The 20,761-nt window shown below is 49.6% G+C and overlaps 3 protein-coding genes across 3 annotated transcripts in view; all 3 read right to left on the bottom strand.

Annotated features, from left to right (window-relative positions):
• VARS2 (valyl-tRNA synthetase 2, mitochondrial) overlaps nucleotides 1-10,139 on the bottom strand; it is an 11,999-nt gene extending 1,860 nt beyond the window's left edge. Inside the window, 26 exon segments of the mRNA XM_025048061.1 lie at nucleotides 277-483; nucleotides 1,336-1,488; nucleotides 1,622-1,749; nucleotides 1,859-1,937; nucleotides 2,062-2,130; nucleotides 2,285-2,389; nucleotides 2,593-2,718; nucleotides 2,832-2,902; nucleotides 3,065-3,170; nucleotides 3,449-3,524; nucleotides 3,614-3,690; nucleotides 3,990-4,071; nucleotides 4,313-4,416; nucleotides 4,536-4,663; nucleotides 4,899-4,989; nucleotides 5,485-5,573; nucleotides 6,582-6,693; nucleotides 7,177-7,296; nucleotides 7,464-7,545; nucleotides 8,145-8,242; nucleotides 8,340-8,406; nucleotides 8,512-8,633; nucleotides 8,891-8,991; nucleotides 9,075-9,156; nucleotides 9,298-9,525; nucleotides 10,028-10,139. Of these exon segments, the coding sequence (XP_024903829.1) occupies nucleotides 277-483; nucleotides 1,336-1,488; nucleotides 1,622-1,749; nucleotides 1,859-1,937; nucleotides 2,062-2,130; nucleotides 2,285-2,389; nucleotides 2,593-2,718; nucleotides 2,832-2,902; nucleotides 3,065-3,170; nucleotides 3,449-3,524; nucleotides 3,614-3,690; nucleotides 3,990-4,071; nucleotides 4,313-4,416; nucleotides 4,536-4,663; nucleotides 4,899-4,989; nucleotides 5,485-5,573; nucleotides 6,582-6,693; nucleotides 7,177-7,296; nucleotides 7,464-7,545; nucleotides 8,145-8,242; nucleotides 8,340-8,406; nucleotides 8,512-8,633; nucleotides 8,891-8,991; nucleotides 9,075-9,156; nucleotides 9,298-9,498 (2,676 nt within the window). The 5' untranslated portion in view covers nucleotides 9,499-9,525; nucleotides 10,028-10,139.
• Nucleotides 10,140-10,375: 236 nt separating this feature from the next.
• On the bottom strand, nucleotides 10,376-16,244 carry GTF2H4 (general transcription factor IIH subunit 4). The gene is made up of 14 exons (XM_006913673.3): nucleotides 15,955-16,244; nucleotides 15,171-15,313; nucleotides 14,814-14,918; nucleotides 14,335-14,466; nucleotides 13,979-14,075; nucleotides 13,801-13,889; nucleotides 13,469-13,580; nucleotides 13,250-13,318; nucleotides 12,965-13,048; nucleotides 12,583-12,715; nucleotides 12,246-12,376; nucleotides 11,375-11,422; nucleotides 11,141-11,219; nucleotides 10,376-10,669 (listed from the first exon to the last, which is right to left on the bottom strand). Exons 2-14 carry the CDS (start codon nucleotides 15,308-15,310, stop codon nucleotides 10,497-10,499), a joined length of 1,392 nt encoding a protein of 463 aa, XP_006913735.1. The 5' UTR covers nucleotides 15,311-15,313; nucleotides 15,955-16,244; the 3' UTR covers nucleotides 10,376-10,496.
• A 3,821-nt stretch (nucleotides 16,245-20,065) lies between these two features.
• The window catches only part of DDR1 (discoidin domain receptor tyrosine kinase 1), a 13,755-nt gene continuing 13,059 nt past the window's right edge, over nucleotides 20,066-20,761 (bottom strand). Inside the window, exon 19 of the transcript XR_001517060.2 lies at nucleotides 20,066-20,711. The gene's annotated coding sequence lies outside the window, so the exon portion shown is untranslated. The remainder of the gene's footprint in view (nucleotides 20,712-20,761) is intronic.

Genomic DNA, 20,761 nt, shown 5'->3' with positions numbered 1-20,761 from the left:
TAAAAAAATAAAAATTAGAAATTAAAAATTAAATAAAAATAAAGATAGGGGAAACTGAGGAAGTCACACAGCTAGCAAGTATCAGTCTATAAGGAATTCCACTCTCGTCCACTGTGCTAATGCTGCCCCGCAAGACAGCGCTGCAGTATTAGCACACTATAGTAAAGTACAAACCACTACTGTCGATGATCCCACAGCAGCAAACCCTTTTAAAAGGCTGCTCCCCAACCCTTCACCAGTAGTCCCATTCCAAGATACCAGGGATGTGTGACTCACCAAGCTTTGGGCACTGGGGTAGGGGGCAACAGAGATGCTGGGGGCTGGGGGGCCACCAGGTCTGTGGGGCAGCCTCTGCCAGAGCTCTTCAGCCAGGAAAGGCATCAGTGGGGCGAGGAGGCGGAGACCCACATCAGCGCAGGAGAAAAGGACCTGAGGAGGCCCAGTGGGGCAGGGCGAGTGCGACAGCACAGGCTTCGAGGCCTCCTAGGGAAGAAGGCTATAGGTCAGGGGGAAGGGGTTGGGCCATGACCTTGCCTTCCTCTACACACTCACTGCCCTAGCAGGCAGGAACACTGTGGATAAGAGGCACACAGCAGCTCCGACACCATCAGCTGTCCCGTGAAAAGGGGAAATCTAGGGTAAGAATTCTCAGAGGTGGTTAGGGAATAAAATTGTCAGGAAGGTCGTACAGTTCAGAAAGAAAAGCACTGAATTGTTTACTTAACAAAGAGACAAAGACTTTTTTTTAACTTTTGAGAAATAAAAAAAAAATGAGAAATACTGAGCTAGAACAGCAGTCCTGAACTAGCAAGCCTCACCTCGGACAAATGAAAATTTTCGCCACCCTACCCCCAACCTGGTGAATGAGCGCTCTGGGGGTGTGGGGTGGGGCCTAGCACTGGTGGTTAACCAGCTCTCTCTCCTGGTGATTCTCACGCAGGATCAAGTGTGAGAATCCCTGGTCTGAAGGCCACTACACTTCCTCCCTGTCAGTTCACCACTCCCGGCCTGCCCAGGGTCCAAACTCAGCAAACAGAGAGACTGAGAAAGAAGTTCCATCTGCCTCCTCGCTCTGCTTTTTGTCAGACTGTTTTCCAGAGGTCTCCCTACCTCCTCCTCTCTTCCCAGGTGACAGGCAGGGAACAGTGACTAGAACAGTCCCAGGGAAGAGGGGAACTGGGATTCCCTTAGCTCATCCATCTTTCTGTCCTGTCCTAACTGAGGGGATTATCGGGAACCTAGCTCAGAGCTCTCTACCAGGGAACCCAATCTAGATGGGGACAAGGAGCAGGTCTGTAGGAGGGCAATGCCACTCTTGGTCCCAGCCTCACTCACCAAGTAGACATCACAGAGGCTGTGGAGCCAGAAGTGGTGCAGGGCGTGGGCAACAAGCGAGAGCTCTCGGGTGAGAAAGCCTCGCTCACACTCATGGGCAGTGTGGGCCAGGCGGCTCAGGATCCAAGCATCCATGGGGAATGAAGGGGACAGCTGCAGGCAGAAAGGGGTTGCAGGATGAGGACAGCTCGACTCCCACTCCTCTGCCTTTCTTTTCCTCCTAGATGCCACCTTCTACCTCAGACATAAGACTACCCCAGTCCCAAGAACCTCTTCTTTCTCTTACCTCCTCTGCAGGTTGGGGTATGAATTTCTTCCCTAGGACATTAAGGATAAAACGCAGGGCATTCCAGATCTTGTTGCAGAAATGTCGAGAGCTCAAGACTTCAGAGACAGACAAGTTTAAGTCACCCCCTGGGAGAGAGGGAAAAGAGGGAATGTACAGGTACACAGCAATGGCATAGGGAGTCCTCAGCCTTGCCAGCCCCTCTGTGTGACCCAACAACTCCTCATCAAGGCTTACCCAGGGCCCCATGGGAGCACAGGGCAAATCTCAAGGCATCTGTCCCACATTCAGGGATCCCATGAGGGAAGTCGTTTTTCTGTAACCAGAGGGAGAGGAAGGCTGGCAGATGCCTCTGAGGCTGCAGGGCCAGAAACCTGGATTGCAGAGGAAACCAGTGGCTGTGAGCTAGAAGCCAGATACGGCAGACACTGGGAACACACCTGTGCTGCAGCTGCAATCGCCAGCTCTTCGGGGTCCAAGTTTCCATCCCTCAGCTTTTCCTGTAGCACCTGGGAAGAGTCAGTTTTCCTGAGCCTCAGTCCAAGACCCTCCCCCTACAAAGGATCCCACCCACTTCCCCCCAGCACCACTCCAGGCTCCTAGCCTCAGGCTCCCTTCCTCTCCTCTGCAAACCCTATTCCCTGCCCAGCTCTTCATCCTGACCTGCAGCTCCACCCCAGTGATGATGTCCCGTGGGTCCAGCACATTCCCCAGGGACTTGCTCATCTTCCGGCCCTGCCTGTCCCGAACCATGGAGTGAAGCAGCACCTGGGGGCATAGATGAGTAAGCAGAGGGGGCTTGGAGCCTTTCTCAAAGGGTCCCTTGGGATCTCTGGCCTCTGCACTTTAGAGGTAACCGTGGGAAGTGAATCAAGAAATAGGAAGCGGGAACATGAAAAACACCACAGTAGAGAACAAGGTTTGGAAAAACTGGGGAGTTAGAGAGGGACAGGGCCCTGAGGGGCTGTTACCTTGCTGAAGGGGAGCTGCCCTGTGAGCTGGGTCCCCAACATGACCATGCGGCCCACCCAGAACAGGAGGAGGTCACTGCCGGTTTCCAAAAGTGACAGAGGGTAGAAACGAGTGAAATCTGAAGTCTAGGAGGAAAAAGATAAGAGGCCCTAGGCTTCATCTCCTCAAGATTCTCAGGGGGCCCAAGCGTCTCCTTCACCACCTCCACCTTCACTCTCTTCCTCTTAATGTACCTCACCTCTTGGGGCCAGCCCAGGGCAGAAAAGGGGAAAAGAGCTGAAGAGAACCATGTGTCCAGGACATCGGGGTCTGGGAAACAGAATAGGAAAAGGAGACGATTGGAACCTCAGCTTCTAGAACTTCGACCCACTGCTGCCCACCTTTCCAGCCCAACCCCTACCCTGACTTTCCCAACCCTACCTCTCCAAGACCCAGGTGCCCTCCCCAGCCCTCCATGGCTCAGGTACTCACCCCTCTCGAGGGTCAGCTCTGCCCCTGGTCTCCCTGTCAGTTCTGCTGCTACTTCTCTAGCCTCGGCCTCCGTCCGCCCAACCACCCAACAGTCCTCCCTGTCACCCTACGGAATAAGTAAGGGGTGGGGGATCGTGAGGAAGAACACCTGACAGGTGAGAAACCTCACTGAGCCTCAGTCTTTTATGGGGCCCTCTGGCAGTGAGATAAAGAACGCCAGGCCTGCCAGCCTCCCCACCCCCACAAGCCATCAGGCAGTAGGGTACAAGAATAAGGCTCAAAATCCAGGAAAGGCAGGGAGTTGAGACAGCACTGAAAGACCTCTGACTCCTGCGCTAAAGCTCTTCCCCTGCCCAGCCCTCTCGTGTGCTTCTTCCTACAAACCTTCACAGAATCTTCTACAACCAGGTAGGCTGGAATCCGATGGCCCCACCACAGCTGCCGGGAGACACACCAGTCCCTGCCAGAAGCAGGAGAGCAGGAGTGAATTCTCAGCATGACCAATGAGTTTCTCCCTCCCATCTCCATGAGAGCGCCCCTCTCCCTTACCCAATGTGGGAAAACCAGTGCTGCCAGTTCTTCTGGTGGAAGGACGGGCTGAGCTCCAGGGCTCCCGACTGTACAGCCTAGAGAAAGAGGATCTTTAGACAGGGCTTCCCTTCCTGCACCCACACCACTCCCTGGATGGTACAGGTGGCCTCTGAGGTTCTTCTTAAGCTCAGAAGTGACCTCCCAAACCTTCTAAGAAGATTCTGGATTTGAGTGAGGACACACCTTGCCTCCTTCCCCAAAGCCATCCTGTCCATTGCCACAGCTAGATAAGTCTGTGAGGCAGGACGGCCTCCAGCCTGCCTGTTTCTTCATTCCAGTTCTCAGGGAGCTCCCCATGCCCAGGCCCCAGTCCTTCCTCGCAGTGCGACCTCACCTGGGCAGCTCGGTCTCCCATCTCCCGGCAGCGGACAAACCACTGGCTCTTTAGTAGGTATTCTACCACGTCCCCAGAACGGCTGAAAGGGAGGTGGGGTGAGTCCACTGCTCCTCCAGCCCTGTGCCTCTCCCCCCAGAACATGGAACCCTACTACATGCCAGGCTCTCAGTACTCAGGACACAGCAGCAAACAAAACTGACAGAGAACTATTCTAGCATAATATTCTAGCATGAGGGGTACAGAACCCATCCCACTGTCACTCAAGTTTCATCCATTCCCTCCTGGGGGTGGCCTAAGTAAAGGAGTTAAAATGTGGTTACCTGCAAATGGGCAGCACCATGGGGTGGTTCTGGAGGCCCCGGAACAGGCCCCGCTCCCTCAGTGCAGACATAATCTTTTCCCGGGCCACGAATCGGTGAAGGCCCTGGGAGAAAAGTGGCAATGGTAAATGTGAAAGGCCTCTAGAAAAATAAGAAAGTGGGAGAGGGGAGGAGGAACAGAGGGTGCTCCCAAAGGATGGGGTAACACTGAGGCTGGTACCACCTGCAGCCAGTCTCCACAGAGGGAGGTCATGGTCCCATCCTCCGCAATGACGCTCAGGGGGTTCAAGCCATGCCGGGCCCCCAGCTCAGCATCAGCAGGGCTGTGAGCTGGAGTCACCTTCACCGCCCCTGGGGGAGCAGAGCCACCATGAGCACTGAACCCTGATCCTGAATTTTGTTTCTCCACAGATACCATCACTGCCCACACCTCCCTGTTCTCTCCCTCCTTCTCTGTGCCTCCCTTTCTTTCCCCACTACCCACCCATTCAGACTATTCCATATGAGATTTCCCTCCCCTACTTTCTTTCTCCTCCTGGTTTACCCCCAGCACCCCAGCTTTCTCTTTCTCCTGACCTCCACACACCTGTGCCCACATGTGGCTGGACAGCAGAATCTGTGATGAGGGGAAGAAGCTGTCCTGTTAAAGGGTGACGAAGCTGCCGTCCATGTAGGTGCTAAAAGGAAGGGAGAGGGATCAAGGACATGCACACGTGTGGGGTGGAAAGGTCTAGGTGGGGCATGAGAACCCTGGGAATAAGAAACAGAGGTAAAGAGCCAGAGCAGGGTGAGCAAACGTTTTCTTTGGGCTGGAGTGTGAAAATTTTAGGCTTTGCAGGACAAGAGGCAAATGCAGTCTGCATAATTACTCCATCTGCCACTGTGACAGAGGTAACCATACAGCAGGAGCGTAAGCCAATGAGTGTGGCACAGACAAAAACAGTCAGAGGTGTGGATTTGGCCCGCGGGCCCTACTTTCTCAACCCCTGAGCTAGAGAGAAAGTGCAATGTCAAAAAAAGAAGGGAGTAGACTCAGAGCCATTGGAGAGCTGAGCTAAGCTAAGTCTTAGGACAAGGAAGTGGAGGCAGGAGAGAAGGAGCTGCCATCCTAAAAGGAAGGGAAGAGAAAGCTGTGGGTAAGAAGGCTAGGAGCAGGGAACACTGAGTATTACTGTGTATCGGGCATCATCGGGATGAACAGCCACAGCCACGTCTCCAGGCAACGTCTCTGGCCTCGTGGTTCCTACCACAACCTCTGTATCTGAAGACAAAGTTCAATCACATTTAACTAATCATATAGCTAGTTGTCATCCTCACCCCTCACCTGAGACATAGGTAAAGCCAGGAGAACTAGAAAAGGGAGGGGGTCGGGGAACAGTCAAGGCTGAGTAGCCCCCCAGAAATAACTAGACAAAATTAGGACCAGAGTCTATAGGAGCCAGGGGGAGTTTTTTTGTTGTTTTGTTTTGTTTTGTTTTGTTTTCCCCATAATGCCCACAACTTGGAAGCAAGTAAGATGTCCTTCAGTAGGTGAATGGATAAATAACCTGTGGTCCATTCACACAATGGAATAGTATTGTGCTAAAAAAGAAAGAGCTATGAAACCATGAAAAGACATGGAGGGACCTTAAATGCATGTTACCAAGGGAAAAGAGCCAATTTGACATGGCTACACACTGTATGATCCTAATTATATGTCATTCTGGAAAAAGTAAAACTATGGAGACAGTAAAAAGATCAGTAGTTATCAGCGGTTGTGGGGAGGGAGGGGTGTGGGAGGCTGTCTGATGCTAAGGAATTCCTTAGCAACTTGCATCGGAGAAAAGGATATGGCATTAATAAAGGCAACTAGAATCCTTGTTTAGTGCCTAGAGAACACTGGGGGTTCTTGGTGCCCTAAATCACAAATGCTATGCATTCTTTGGGGCTAGCACCAGCCCCTCCTACAAGAAACATTCTCTGACTGTACCAGCTCAATTATCTTCCCTTTCTCTGAACTCTTCAGAACACTTACTGTTCGAACCACACTTTAAAACTGATCTTTTGTCCCTTTCAAAAATAGCGGCCTCCTGTAGAATTACGCTAAGCTCCCAAAGAGCAGTGATCACGTGCACTTTTCTTACATGGCCCACAAGAACGAAAACTCTACCCAGGTTCCTTATGCCCTTCCCACTAGGTTATGTAGGAAATATGCTGGTGAGTTCCCTCCCATCAGCCCAACACTGGCTCAAGAAAACAGGGGAAGCAGAGATCAGTGGGCGACCCTCACCAGGCTCTCCATCCACGGGGAAGGCCACAGAAATGAGGAGGCCAAAAGACACAGGGGTGGGGCAGCCAGGCAGTCGAAGCTCCGTGCGGCCAGGCAGGGACCGACTCTCTACCTGGAGGCATGGAAGAAGCAGGGTCTGAGAGCAGACGCCAGTGTCAAAGGCCTAGCAGGCTTCCTGCAAGGCTCACATCCAGGCTTCCTGCCTGACTCCTTTGCAGATCCAGCCTCCCCGCAGCCTATCTATCCAAAACCACCTTCCATTCGGGAGCCACTTCCCTCTGTCCTCACCTAATTCTTGTGTAGTCAGTTATAGTAAATATTCACTGAGCACTTAAACCACGCACAGGTGTTGTGCTGAACACCTTCCATTGAGTTCTCACTTCATTCTCACAACACCCGCAAGATGCAGGCATTCCCATCAACCCTAATTTACAAATTAGGGAAATTGAGGCTCACGAAGGGTAATAAACTGTCAGAAGTCCTACAGCTGGTAGGTGGGAGGACTGGGATGTGAATCCAGGCAGTCTGGCTCCAGACTCCGAGCTTTCACCTGCCTTAGAACTCTTACAAACCTGCTTCTCTTTCTTTGCCTCACCTCAATATCCGAGATGGCTGATCTTAAAGCGCATGACCAGTTGACAAGCTGCCGGCCCCGGTATAACAACCCTGCTTTGTGGAGTCGCACGAAAGCTTCTGTCACAGCCACTGTGGCACCCTAGAATGGCCTGAGTGTCCACATTCAACAGCCCGTTCTCAGCCCATTGCCTCACTCAGGGACCCAGGCACTCCCACCCTGCTACCCCCAGCACACAAAGCAACCTCCCTGCGCAGATCTCTAAACACCTCCCCAACACCCACAGGAACCAGGCCTAGAACACTCACAGCATCCATAGTAAAACACTCTCGGTCCCAGTCCAGGGAGGCCCCTAGAGCTCGGAGCTGCCCACAGATCTCTCCACCTTTCCTGTGTCAAGAGGAACTTCTGTCAGCAAACAAGTCCTGAGCACCAACAATTACCAGGCCTAGTGACACCCCAGTAACGCTGGGGGCTGGAGCAAGTATGGCATTGATCTAGCCCCTAGAAGTTAATGGAAACACACTCACAAACCCATTGTGGAGACTTCTATGACATTAAAAGAAACAAAGTTCTACAGTAACAGAGAAAGGGACAGCTGATTTGTGAGAAATCTAAAGAAGCTTAACAGAGACGAAAGCCTTTGATAACAGATCTGAATGAGGGTAATTTTAAGCAGATAGAAGGTAAGAATGGGTGAGTAGGAGAGATGATGAAATCTAGTCAAGGGAAAATGAGATAAGTGGAGAGAGGAAATGTGTGTGTGTATCTACATATACACACATAAGTATACACATCTTCATGTATAACACGCGCACACACATACAGCTTGGAGACCCCACCAAATGCTAAGAGGCTCCAGAGCTTAATTCCCTGGAAGTTAGTTAGGAAAGTTAGGGCTGAATGGGAAGAACTACTACAAGTTAGGAGAGTGCCCAGGAAGCGAGAACCCAAACCTGCGATCTTGGCCCCTCTATATGCATACTCACTCCTCCTTCCACTTCCACACCTCCCTGAGGAAGTCTTCCCTGTTTAGTTCATGTCTCCTCACTCCTCGTTCCTTCCACAGCTGTTTTTCCACCACAGCCTACAGTAAGATAAGGTGGCAAATGAACAAAGAATCAGGTCACTTTTGGGGGAAAAAGTCTTTCACCCAAGAAAAGGAAAACTGGCAAAAAACATACTTGGGTAGCAATTCCTGCATGATCTGAGCCAGGGACCCATAGCACCTGATCCCCACGCATCCGGTGCCTGCAACAGAAACACCCTCACATGAACCCAAGCTTAGATGTTTATCCTCACTCCTTCCCCCACTTTCTACTTCTCCAAGAACCCGAGCTGCCCCAGTTCCCTCACCAGCGCACGAGAGCATCCTGGATGGCCACCGTCAGTGCATGCCCAATGTGCAGGGAGCCGGTGACATTAGGAGGTGGGATACACATGGAAAAGGTCTCCCCAGTGGCCTGGGGTAGCCTGGTCTAGAAAGAAGGAGCAAAGTCAAAGGGCAAAAGAGAACTGGATGTTACCTGAAGCAATAGCACCCTCTGGTGTCTCCAAGGCAGAAAGAACTGCAGGGAAGAACTGTCCTGCAAACAGGGAAAGGGAAACCCAGCCAAGAGAATGCTTTGGAAGCACCAGAAGCAGAAGACAAGCTCTGAGGTTCCATTGTGCCCACCAAGTTCAAGGGCCACACTGTCCTGGAACTGTTTAGTACCCCTCCCTGCCACGTACTAACCTGATATTCTGGTTTGAAGAAGCCCTCTCTCACCCACCAAGGGTACCAGGCAGCCTCAACAAATCGGGGGCTGTATGCAGGAGGCAGGGGCTGGGAGACATCTGTGGAAGCAGAGAATTCCACTAACTTCTAAACTTCATTCTGCATTTCAGCAAACCAAATGGGGAACGAATTTCCTAGTTACCTTTCTTTTCACCAAGTTCCGTGGGGATTTCATACAACACTATTTCTTTAGGAGTCCAGGCCTTACTGGATTCTGCAGGTGACTAAGGGGAGAGATCAAAAAAGGAGGGAGGGAGCAGTGCAGTTCCCAGTACACCCCAGGCATCTGGAATCCAGCCAGTGCCTCCTCCAGCACCCTCCCAAGTCTTCTCAGAGACCCAAGGATAAGCTGTGTGATCCCTAACCTTGCTCCTCCGGGCTAACCCAGCCTCCAGCGCCTCCTGCTTCTCTTGCAGGCGTTTCTGTTTGGCTTCACGGTTTCTCCGGAAGATGGGGGATCCATGCGCCTCTGACTGGAAGGAAAAGGGATGGGACCTGGGGAGGCACCATGAGCACCTCAGCTCACAAAGTGGTTGTCGAAAAGAGGTCAGAGGCAAATGAGGCATCAGGAGTGCTTGGAAAGGGGCCAAGATCTGTTCCAGATAGACAAAGCACATTAGGTGGATATGAGGGTGCGAGAGATCACATATCCTAAAAAAGTCACGGCCTATTTTTTATGACCTGCCTCCTACTAACACTGGATGGTTACTCACTCTATCCCTTCCCACACAACCCTTTCTCCTTTAAAACTAGAATACATGGTGTCGACAGTACCAAGATCCTGCAGCCACGAAAAACAGGGATCTTCTGGGAAAGGGTCAGGGTTTCTAGCCCTCAAACTATACAAGTGCGACGTGGGGGAGACCGCTAACAAATGAGAGAGTGAAAAACTCAGGGATTCCAGAAGATGACCGACACGAGCGCGCCCGAAAGCCACTAAGAGTCCCGCCAGAGTCACCGCGACCTCGGCCTGTCCAGAGGCCGCCTGCGCTGCTTTCGGCTCCACACGACCCGGCCTTCTCGCGCGTTCAACCGCGTGGACCCGGACCCCGCACCACCTCCCACCCTCGGGAGGCCGCCCTGACGCGCGCCCACCGGAGAGCACGCTGCTATCCCAGGGTGCCCAGCGGCGGCAAGGGCTGGGACACCAGTAACCGGACCTGAAACTGGCCCCGCGATTCGCCCGGCGAAAGGAGGCAGGGCCCCAGCCGGGCACATGCGCAATGGCTGCTCAGCCCGGCCCCACCCCCTTCCCCCTCCTCCTCCTCTTCCTCCCAGTCCAATGGCCACCGACGCCGCGAGGAGCGCTTCGGGGAGGCAGGGCCCCGGCCGGGCGCATGTGCAGTGGCTGCTCGGCCCCACCCCACTCCTCCTCCCAGCCCAATGGCCGCGTCGGCTGCTTAGAGCTGAAGTCCCGCGGGGAGGCTCCCGGAGCCGCGTGCCTCACGTTCACAACTTTATTAAACACAGTCCTCAAGTGTCAATAAAAAAATTCTGAGTTCTGGGGCCGCGCCCGCCTCCACACGACGACTCGGCTAATGCCGCCGGGTCCTAGTCTCCATTCTCAGGAGCTGTGCTTCTGCCTCTTCCAGAAGCGCTTGACGTCGCTGTGCCCAGCAGGGGTCACCACCATGAGCCGCTTGGCAGAGTTCTCGAACACAAGCACGCCCAGCTCGCGCGCATGGGCCAGCAGCAGCTCAAAGTCCACTTGTGACAGGAACTGGTTATACAGGACGCCTGGGGGCCAGAAGGCAGGAGAGGTGGGGGGAGAGAACATGAGGAGGGGCCTTTCTGTGGCAGCCTAAGGGCTGTGGTCCGGGCTTGCCACCAACGACCATTTAAAAACTAATTCTCTATGCTGGTCTCTTTCAGGGCTCATCTGAACACAAGCGTGATTCAACCATATTCAGGAAGTCAATATAATACAATAAGAAAACCCATTAATGCTCACCAAAACCAGAAAAATGAATTACTGTGAATTATCCCTCCCAAGTTCCATTTTCTAGCTAAATCCAAGTTGCACTGATCTGAGATATTTACTACTATCTACTCACTCCAAAATAAAAAGTGTCTTGCTAACTTTTCTCTCAGCCCATGCAGCAAACCAAAAAAAAAAAAAAAATGCATGAATAGCTTTTTCAGCTCATAAAGACTGAATTGTCTTTCCTCTGGCCAATGATCAAGAATCAACCACCAGAAGCCACTCACCCTCGGTGAACCGGAGTCTGTCCCTTTCCAGCTCCCATAGCCGAATCTGGTCCGTGATAGTAGGCGGCAGCACAGGTGTCTACAGGGGTAAGGAATGGCTGTAAGATTAAGGACTACTGCCCCAGACTACCTGAATGCTCCACCCATTCCCTAGATTTGGTTGCTCCTTTCACTTTTCTATTGCTTCATGTGCCAGGGGCTGTCAGCCTCCAGCAGCTTGGTATCTGTTTGTACCTGTTTAAGCATCACTGGGTGGGCCCTTGTCCTTAGGAAATGGATGATCTAGGAAAACAGACAACAGAATCAAGGACTCGAATAAGAGGGCAGGAAAGCTATATCTATGCCATCACCTAATGTCACTGGAACACCAACTCGCTGTTTAAAAACTCAGCCAAGATTACAGCGTTCCTGGCAGGAAACCCACCCGTCTTTTGGGGGTGTACTATCTTATCTCCTTATCTCCTAATTTCTGCAGGGCTGCAGCCTTCTTTAGCCGGGCCCATCTCCTTCTAAAATGTACTTTCAAAAAATCTTTTTCTCAAAAAAAATAAAAATGAAAATAAATAAAAATAAAAACTCATAGCTACATGCCTGTCATCAGCCCATTCCCTTTTCGGCTGTTGTCCCAAGTTGCTGTTCACACTGGTCATGTCTGCTATTCCTTCTCTGGCACGTCTGCCGTTTGCATAGTTTTGTTTCTCTTTAAAATAGCAACACTTACTGCCTGGCAGGCTCTGAGCTAAACGTTTTACCATTATTCTCCCAATGACCTCCCAACAACCCAGTAAGATGAAAATTCATTATTTCCATTTTCCAGACGAGGAAACGAAGGCTCAGGGAAATAAAGCAACTAGGCTGTTTATGCAGCTAAGGAAGTGGTGATGCCCAGACACAAATCCAGAGCTATAACTCCTTCCTCCAGGTTTTCCCCCTCAAAGGTCTGCCTATTCCCACACCTTGACTTCTCCTTATGTGCCCGGTCTATGCTCAAATACAGACAAGTCACCACTACCCATTGTAACAAACCTGGTACTAGCCTTCTGTAAGGCCATCACCCTGTACCCCATAGCCCAAATGCTTCCCACCACCCCCCAACTGAGGATACCTGCTGGGCTGTAATGCCACTGGCAATGGCCTGCTGCACACTCTCCCGGGTCACCTGCGCCACCACCATGTTGGGGAAGCGATAGAGCATCTCAGAGAAGAGGGCAATGAGGGCGATCTGCAGCTCTGACTCTGACCCAAGGACAGGAAGAGAGGATAAGGAGGCTAACCCCATACCTAGACTCCCTCAAGCCCCTCCTTCCAGTGTAATGATAAATGTCAGAAAACTCTGTAAACTCCCAGGAAAACTGAACAAAAACTGGCATGCCTTCCTGCCTCCTTTCCCCTCCTGACTCCCATCTCCAACCTCCTCTCCCAGGGGCCTTCTGTTGCCTCACCTGTGTAGGCGTAGAGTCGGTAATTGGTTTCCACGACTATGAAGCCTGGCTGATGCGCGGTTCCCCCAGCCCCAGAAACACCTGATGAGAGATTGATGGCCAGGCGTGTGGGGTAGTAACGCCGAGATTTCCTCTGGAAAAGATAGAAAGGAAAGGCAGAGGGCTCTCTCTCTCTTGTCCCTGCCCTACATCTTCCTTCCTGAGACACAGGATCCCTCCCAGTGCAGAGCTTCAACTCCCAACTTCTCTCCCGCAAAGGACCCAAGTATTTAGTCCTGGCAACTGCTTCCTTCTGCCATCCGAAACCCCACACCTTTTTAAAGGCCAGGGCAACATACCACCCGGCCTCTTCCCTAGAAGCCACATATTTGGGTGCTCATACCTTCCTCTGGAAAACAAGCCCAAACTCACGAAGATGTTGCAGAAAGTTCAACAGAGAATCACTCATACCTTCCACAGAGTAATCCTAGGGAAAAGAAGTAGCCAGCTGGGGTCCAAAACATCCCATTTTCTCTCTCCAAACCCCATGCACTCACTTGTTCTTTTCCCATCATTGGTCGTGCTTTGTTCATTCTTTCACTCTATTGCCCCATAACCTCATTTATCCTTCCCATCTCGCTTCACTTCAGCTCGCCCACCAAACCCCCCAGCTCCAGCCCCTGCTTACCTTGCCCAGAGTAGAGAAGCTGAGCTGGAAGAGGAAGGAGAGGATCTCCACTAGGTCCATGCCCCGACTCTAGGGAGGAATGTGCAAAGACAAAGGGGGAGGGATGAGAGGAAAAAAATGAGAGGAAAATGAATCAGGAACCAAGTCTGTAGGCAGTAGTCTCTCAGTGGGTCCTGAGAAAAGCAGACCATGCCGGCAAGCAGCCCCAGGCTTCCTCACCTGGGCTGTCTGCAGATATTGCAACATAAAGTACCAGAGCTGGGCAGGAGTGTCCAGCAACAGGAACTGGAAGCCAGCAGAGGTAATACAGGGTGGCTCTCCGGGCTCGGTACTAGAGATGAAGAGAGGAAATGGTAGGTGTGCACAGAAGGCCACCATCCCCACTTGTTCTCTCATGTATTTTCTTAGTTTATCTCTGGCTATACTCCACTCAGCTCTCCTTTTTCAGTCAAGCCCCGCCACCCCCCGCCCCCTGCCAATCCTGACCTCAGTTTAGCAGAGACCTAAGGAGATGGCAAAGCAGGGGGCTGTTATACCTGTGGCTTCCTCACCTCTTCATGAGCCCAGCCTGGCTGAGGAGCTGAGCCAAGTCCTGGCTGACAGCTGCACTAGGAGAGCCCACCATGAAGTGCAGGACCACCTATGAAACAGAAGAGAAAGGAGAGATGCTTCTAGGGTCTGTAGGAAGTAGGAGCATAAGCAGAGACACACAGACTCCCAAGTCCTCACCTCCCATCGTTCCTCAGCATACTTGTCAAGTGAGGGGACATCTCGGGCATGCTTGTCTGGTCCCAGCTGACTTGTGTCATCAGACCAGGCCTTGCCCCTATGCCAGGAAGGGTGAAGAGTAAGGATCCCTGCCTGTGTTCCCTGCCTGCCCCTCTGCCCTCTTTCCACCCTTGCCTCCATGGGCCATGATTGGGAGGCATTTCCTACACCATGCAGCTACACCTAGTCCAACTTATTCCTAAAGGAGCCCCCAAAGGTGGAGCCCACAAAGTTCCAGAGGCCCCTAAGGAGCTCCCTCTCCAGAAGTTTAGTTCCCTAAAGTTTAAGAAGTTTAAGAAGAGATAGAATTAACATACCCACCCAGAAGGGCAATGCGGAGGTTCTGGCGGAAGATGGGGTTGAGAATGAGGCCCTGGAGACCACCAGGGAGCAGCTGAGTGTGCCAGATACGGAGGCTGCTCAGCAGCCCTGTACTTTCCTCCTGAGCTCTAAAACAGAAACAGAGAGGTGATGGAGGTGTCTGGAAAACAAAAAGGAGACCCATAAAGGCCTCCACTTCTGCCTTTTCTGAACAGGTGATCCCCGGATTACTGTTTCAGAGTGAAATCAATGTCTTAAGGCAAATTTCTTTACTGTAACACCTACCAAAGTCTTGTTATATACATCACAACCTCTCCAAGAGAGAAAATACAGTACACAGAGTTTCCCAAACTAATTTAATTATAAATTTTGTGGTGTACCCATTTATATTTCCTGAAAATGTTTCAAAGAACAGCAGTTTGGGAAATCTAGCTGTTGAGAAATTTGTATCTGGCTGAGAATGCAGTAGACTCACTTGCTGAATTCCTTCTTTACCCACAGGGCTACAGCAGCTTGTGGCAAAGGCTGATCCAGAAAGAGCATCCGCATCACCCAATTCTTAGCCAAAGATGGGAGCTCCCTGCAGGGGATAGAGGCAATATGTTAGTATCCGTCAACTATCTTAGATCTGCATCTCAGTCTCTCAAACATCTCATCTCACGCCCCACACCCTTACCAGTCTTGCTGCCCCCACAAACACATGTTGTGGCCTGACACACTTTAATCTCCAAGCCCCCTAGGACTATACTCTACCCATAATAACTTATCCAGTTTGCAGGACCCATTACATTTCCCCACCATGGTCCTTGCCATGAAGGGCATGCATCCTCACCTAAAAACAGCCAGGCAGGTGGCCGGGTGCCCATACAATCGGTCCAATACCCCAGGGCTCAGGCCCCCTAGGAATTCCTGCAGATTCCTGCATTGTAGGTGTACTCGGTTTAGTACACCCCTTGGGGGGATGCTCTCCATCACCTGAGAAATTCAAGTGTTAGAAACACAACCCCGTAATCCATGCTAGTGTCATCCCTCACCTTTCTCATTCCAATCCTAGATCCACTGGCCCTACAATAACTTATCTTCTCTATGGTTTCCTCTTCCACATCATTCATTTAGTTTCTCCCAAACCTGACTGACTTCCCCTCCTATACCGCCTCCTCACCCCACTTCTGGCCTCAACTCCAGTTTTCTCTCAATTGCCAAGTAACAGAATTATTAAGAGACCCATATTTGCAAAACTATTTTGTATTTCAATGATTTTTCTCATCTTCACTTAGCAGTGACAAAGACTTGTTTGAACCCAAACCTCTCTCCCTTCCACATCTCCTGATCAGATCAGCCTATAAGCACCAAATCTGTCAGACGTTCTCATCTATTTCTTGGCCCCAGTTCTCCAGCTGAGCACAGCAATTAACAACTTTTCCCCTCTATGTCTTCCGAATTTAATTCCAACTCTTTCCTCTCTCTCTCCTCCCCTCGTCCCAAAACTACTTCACCCCATTCAACCTGTTCTACACCGACAGACCTACTAATTTCTCCCCTACTTTCCTCCCACTCCTCACCACTGACTCAACTCCTCTTACACTTCGCCACCCCCTCTCTCCCGGACCCCTTACCACTTCTGCCGATCCCCACTCGTGCACTCTGAGTCTCAAAGCGTCGCTTAATCAGAGTCAGTGTTTCACAATGACTCCCGGGGATAGGGAAAAGGATAGTGGAAAATGAGAGAAAAAGATGGGGGGAAAGAAGAAAAAGAGAAAAAGAAGAAAAATGAGAGAAAAAGATGGGGGGAAAGAAGGATTTCATAGGCAAGAGTCCCGAGTGGAGGATTTAGACGAGAAGGAAAAGGGAAGTAATGGAAAGGTAGGGAGGATAAGAATAGGCGCTACACTCGCGCGCCGCGAGGCATACTGGGAATTGGAGTTTTGTCCTAGCTCACCTCAAAGTAGGCTGACGCTCATATGACTACAACTCCCAAAAGCCACCGCGGAGAAGCTGCAAGGAAAAAGGCTGGCCTTTAATTGAGAGAACCCGGGACATCTGAGGCTGAGCCAGTTAGTTCCGTGTCGCTCTCCGCCCACGTTGCCAACGTCCTGTGCAACCGACCGGTACTGGAGGCGGGACCCCGGGAGTAGAAATGCCCGAGGACTTCCTGGTGGAGGCGCGGAGACGGCTTGGTGATGAAGCGCTTAGGTTTAGAGACGCACGAAACGGGTTTCCTTGAGCTCAGTTGCTCCCGGTAAAATTGGAATTATGTGCCCTCCAGAGCATTTTTTCGAGTTAGAAGTTGTTAACACGATCCAATGCGCCTCACTGGGCACGTTAAATAATAAATCTAAACTGCCACGTCCACCATGCTTCCGCCTCCCGTTTAGTTAGAAGATCCTAATAATTACAGTTTAAAAAAAAAAAAAATTTGCTTTGATTTGCTTTATGAACCCGCTGCAGGAAAAGAGAAGGGAACGTCTTCAGCCAAGGCCGGAGCTACACGCTTCCTTAAGTTCCTATAAGGCAAGTTTTAATGTTCTCATTTTACAGACTGGAAGACCAAAGTCCAGTGAGATAAAATTTGCCCACGATTGGACAGCTAAAAAAGTGCCGACGCAGTTTGTTTCTTATTCCGTTTCTTTAGCGATCAATGTTTAAAATCCTCAAAGAATGCCATAAAACTGATAAAACTTTATGGCAAATGTTAGAGTTAAAAGACAAATTACAATCTAAGAAGAAGTATTTGACAAAATGGACAAAATACAAAGAACTCTTAACAAAACAATAAGAAAAAGAACACAATGGAAAGATTGGTAAAATAGATATCAGGCAATAAACAGAAGAAATACAAATGATTTACAACCAAATGAAAAGATTCAACTTCACTAGTAATGAAGGAAAAGTAAATTTAAGAAACACTAAGAATCCAATTTAAAAATAATTAAGGATTGACCACCTCAATGAGCCTACTCATATACCTTTGTTGAAGGTTGACAGAGGAATGCTTTTTTAAGGACAATTTGGCAGTATATACCAAGGATTTTAATGTGACTACCCTCTGAACTAGCAACTTCCCCTTTAGGAATGCATCATACTGAAATTCTCCCACCTAGGTACAGAGATATAGATGCGAAGATGTTTATTGGAGTGCATTTGTTGTTATATTATGAAAACAATGGAAACGACCTAAGTGTCCATCATCGGGAGTCAGGTAGATAACATGTGGATCGTTGCAACATGTAAAATACTGGACAATACTTAGAGAGGATCACTGCTTGCATACTGGCCTGGAGCTACATACAACGTGTTACGAGGGTAAGAAAAGCAGATTACAAAATGGCGTACATAATCCAATGCCATCTTTGTAAGCGCTTTTGTGTGTGTGTAAAACTCAAGTAGTTCATATGCTTCATTTTGATGGGAGCAAGCAAGGGGAAGTTGGGTAAATCAGGTCACCATTCTCTACAATGTAGGCAAAACTCTGCCGGGCTCCTAGGAGCTGAATTGTAGAAAGAGATCCCTGACATACGGCTAACCAGTCTGTGCTTGAAAACTTCCTGTGATGTAGAGTTTATGACCTCTCAGGCAGGATCATGGAGAGAAAGAACAGAGATCCAGGATCCCACAGGCTGCTTCCTATCAGCTTCACCCTTTACCGCTGTGCGGCCTTGAGCAAGTGGCTTAACAGAGAAGTTTTCTTCTCCATAAAAAGGCAATAATTTTATCTACTTTATATGTTGTATTAAATAAGATATAATATGTAATAAGTATGGTACCTGGCACATAGTAGGTGCTCAGTAAATGTTATTTTCTTTTTAAAAAAATATGTAAAATCACACCTATAGTAAGTGTTACAAAGAAGAGTCATGTACTCTGAGAGCATCAAGAGAAGGTTTAACCTGGTCGGGCAAGATAGGGCAGACTGCTGAAGGACAAGCAGTAATTAAGAAAGCAAAGACAGCAGGGAACTGTGTTCCAGGTGGGGGAACAGCATGTTACAAAGGCTAAGTGGCAAGAGGGACTAAGGCTGGTGGGAGGAACTGAAAGCAGGCCAGTGGTACATAAAGGAGAGGGTGGGGAAGGACTCACCTTGAAACGGGGGCAGGCAAAGTTGGCCAAGAAGATTTTGTTCTTATTCTGAAGTCAATGGGAAGCCATTAAAGGATTTAAAATACAGGAATGGGGTCAGATTTATGTGTTTTCAATATCACTCTGTATGCGGGGCTGAAAACAAACCAGAGAGGAGCAGGAACAGATACTGGGAGACTATCATAGTAGTCCAGGTGAGATGGCGGTAATGTGTGCCAGGGCAATAGAGGCTGAAGAAATGACATATTTAAGGGAAATTTGGGAAGCAAAATCAACAGAGCTTTGTGATAGACTGGATTTGAGAGGGGAGTGTAGGAGAAAGCGGAAAGCGGGTCAAGGATGATCCCCAGATTTGTGGCTTATGCTGCTGAGTGGATGATGCTGTCATTCACTGAGTCAGGAAAGGACTCGGGAGGTTTGAACACGCTGAGACTGAAGTGCAAATGAACTCTAGGTGGTTGCATAGGTCTACAACTCCAAAGAGTTCTGAGCTCAGAGGTTTGAGAGTTCTCAGCTAACTGCATGGCTTCTTTTGCTCACCATATGGGTTCTGGCTTCAACCTGTCAGTACCTGTCTTAAATCGTGATCACAGTGATCTGACCTATGTAGGTTTTAGCAGGACTCAGAAGGGCCTATTAATTCAACCTAAGATTAAATTATCTTGCTGATATTATCTTGTTGGCTCAGTTTGTGAATATCATCAACTATGACCCCTGGGTCTTTATTTCACATGAACTACCATCAGGATGGGTCCGCCTTTTCTAATATTTGCAACTAACTTTTTTCCCTTTCCAACCCAATTTGAACTCTCTGTTAAATATTCTCTTGGTGGTTGTGGCTAATCCTTCCAAGCCTCTGAGATAATTTAAGTTCTTAGTTCTGGCTCCCAGTGAAACAGCTTGCACCCATTGGGTGATCTGCACACTTGATCTGCCTAATCCAAGTATTCTCCACCTGGGACTTCCAGACCCTTGTGGGGGGGCGGGGTAGGCGGTCCTAGAATGTGGGCTGGAGAAAAAGACACCTCTAGTTTTATTAACTTCTAACTGAAGTTTCTTATTTCCTCCAACTATGAATATGAACAAAACCCTCAGTAGTATTAGCACAGTGTGTAACACCATAGCTATTTTCATATCCCACTACAGCTGTAGAAATCTCAGAATACTGTTTATCGTTACACTATTTGGAAATGTCAGTAGTTATTACACCTGCTGCTAGATCTTGTTAATATACTAAAAAGCATGTTACTAATTTTTTTAACATTTGGTAAACTTTAGATTGACTTCCTATATAATCATATATCTATATATTATACACACACCTTTTTAATGGGTTTTAAAACATCATTTTGAGGAGGAATCAGTAGACCTCTCCAGATTGCCAGAGGGGTCCATGGGTCAAACCAGGCTAAGACCCCAGGCCTAATCCACCTCCCTTCAGGCCTCCTGCAGAATTCGTGTTGGAGTTGACAAGGTTCATACATTCATGTGGGACCTGAGGTCACACAGGCAAGGGTCTGGCTTATGGAGACCAGAATATTATGCTGTGCAAATATATGGTAGGAAATGGAATGTGGAGGAGGAAAAAGAGAAGAAAATGGAACGGGGGAGGAGCAGAAGGCGGATTCTACCAAAACCCCAAGAAACCTATTCATAGCTGTGCAAAACTCAACCTTTATTATTACCTGCCTAGTGCAGGGGATTAAAATTACATTGAGCTAGATCCATATATTAGTGTAAAAATCTGTCTCTCTTCCCCCAAAAATGTACAAACCCAAGCAGTTATAGAAAAACCAATGTGGCAGCTACAACAGAGATGTCCAACCCCAGGGCCATAGGCCATTGTTCCCTCTTTCCCCCTAATCCCAATATTTATTCCACAGAAACATATAGGCTTAGAGAAGTTCTAGCTACAACATGGCAGGTAGAAGTTGGGAATGACTGGGGGTCGGGGGCAGGGATCGCCCCCCAGGTCCAGTGTTTCAGAGAAGGGGGAGAAGCCAAAGCTGAGGACAATTCCAGGAGTAGACACAGGAAAGATCTTTCTCCCTTTTTTGTCCTCCTCATTCTCCAAATTCTCAGCCAGTAGAGTCCAGTGTGTGCTGGAGAGAGGCTGTGGGTGGCGGAGGCCACAGCCTTCCTTCCAGGAACCAGTGTTGTCCAGTGGGGGCCAGGTGATCCAGTGGGCTTTGTCCAGTGTCTGCCCTGTATTTGCCCCACCCTCCCACAAGGGGTGGCTAGAAGAGGTCCAAGAGGATCCCATCCACAGGGCCAGCTGGGTGGGCAGCGAGGGCTTCTAGAAGAGGAGCAGCATAAGAGTATGTCTAGGGGAAGAAGGGCATCAGC

The sequence above is a fragment of the Pteropus alecto genome, unplaced genomic scaffold (assembly GCF_000325575.1).
Source record: "Pteropus alecto unplaced genomic scaffold, ASM32557v1 scaffold555, whole genome shotgun sequence".
NCBI classification, from domain to species: Eukaryota; Metazoa; Chordata; class Mammalia; order Chiroptera; family Pteropodidae; genus Pteropus; species Pteropus alecto.
This window is presented reverse-complemented; position numbering and strand designations above follow the sequence as displayed.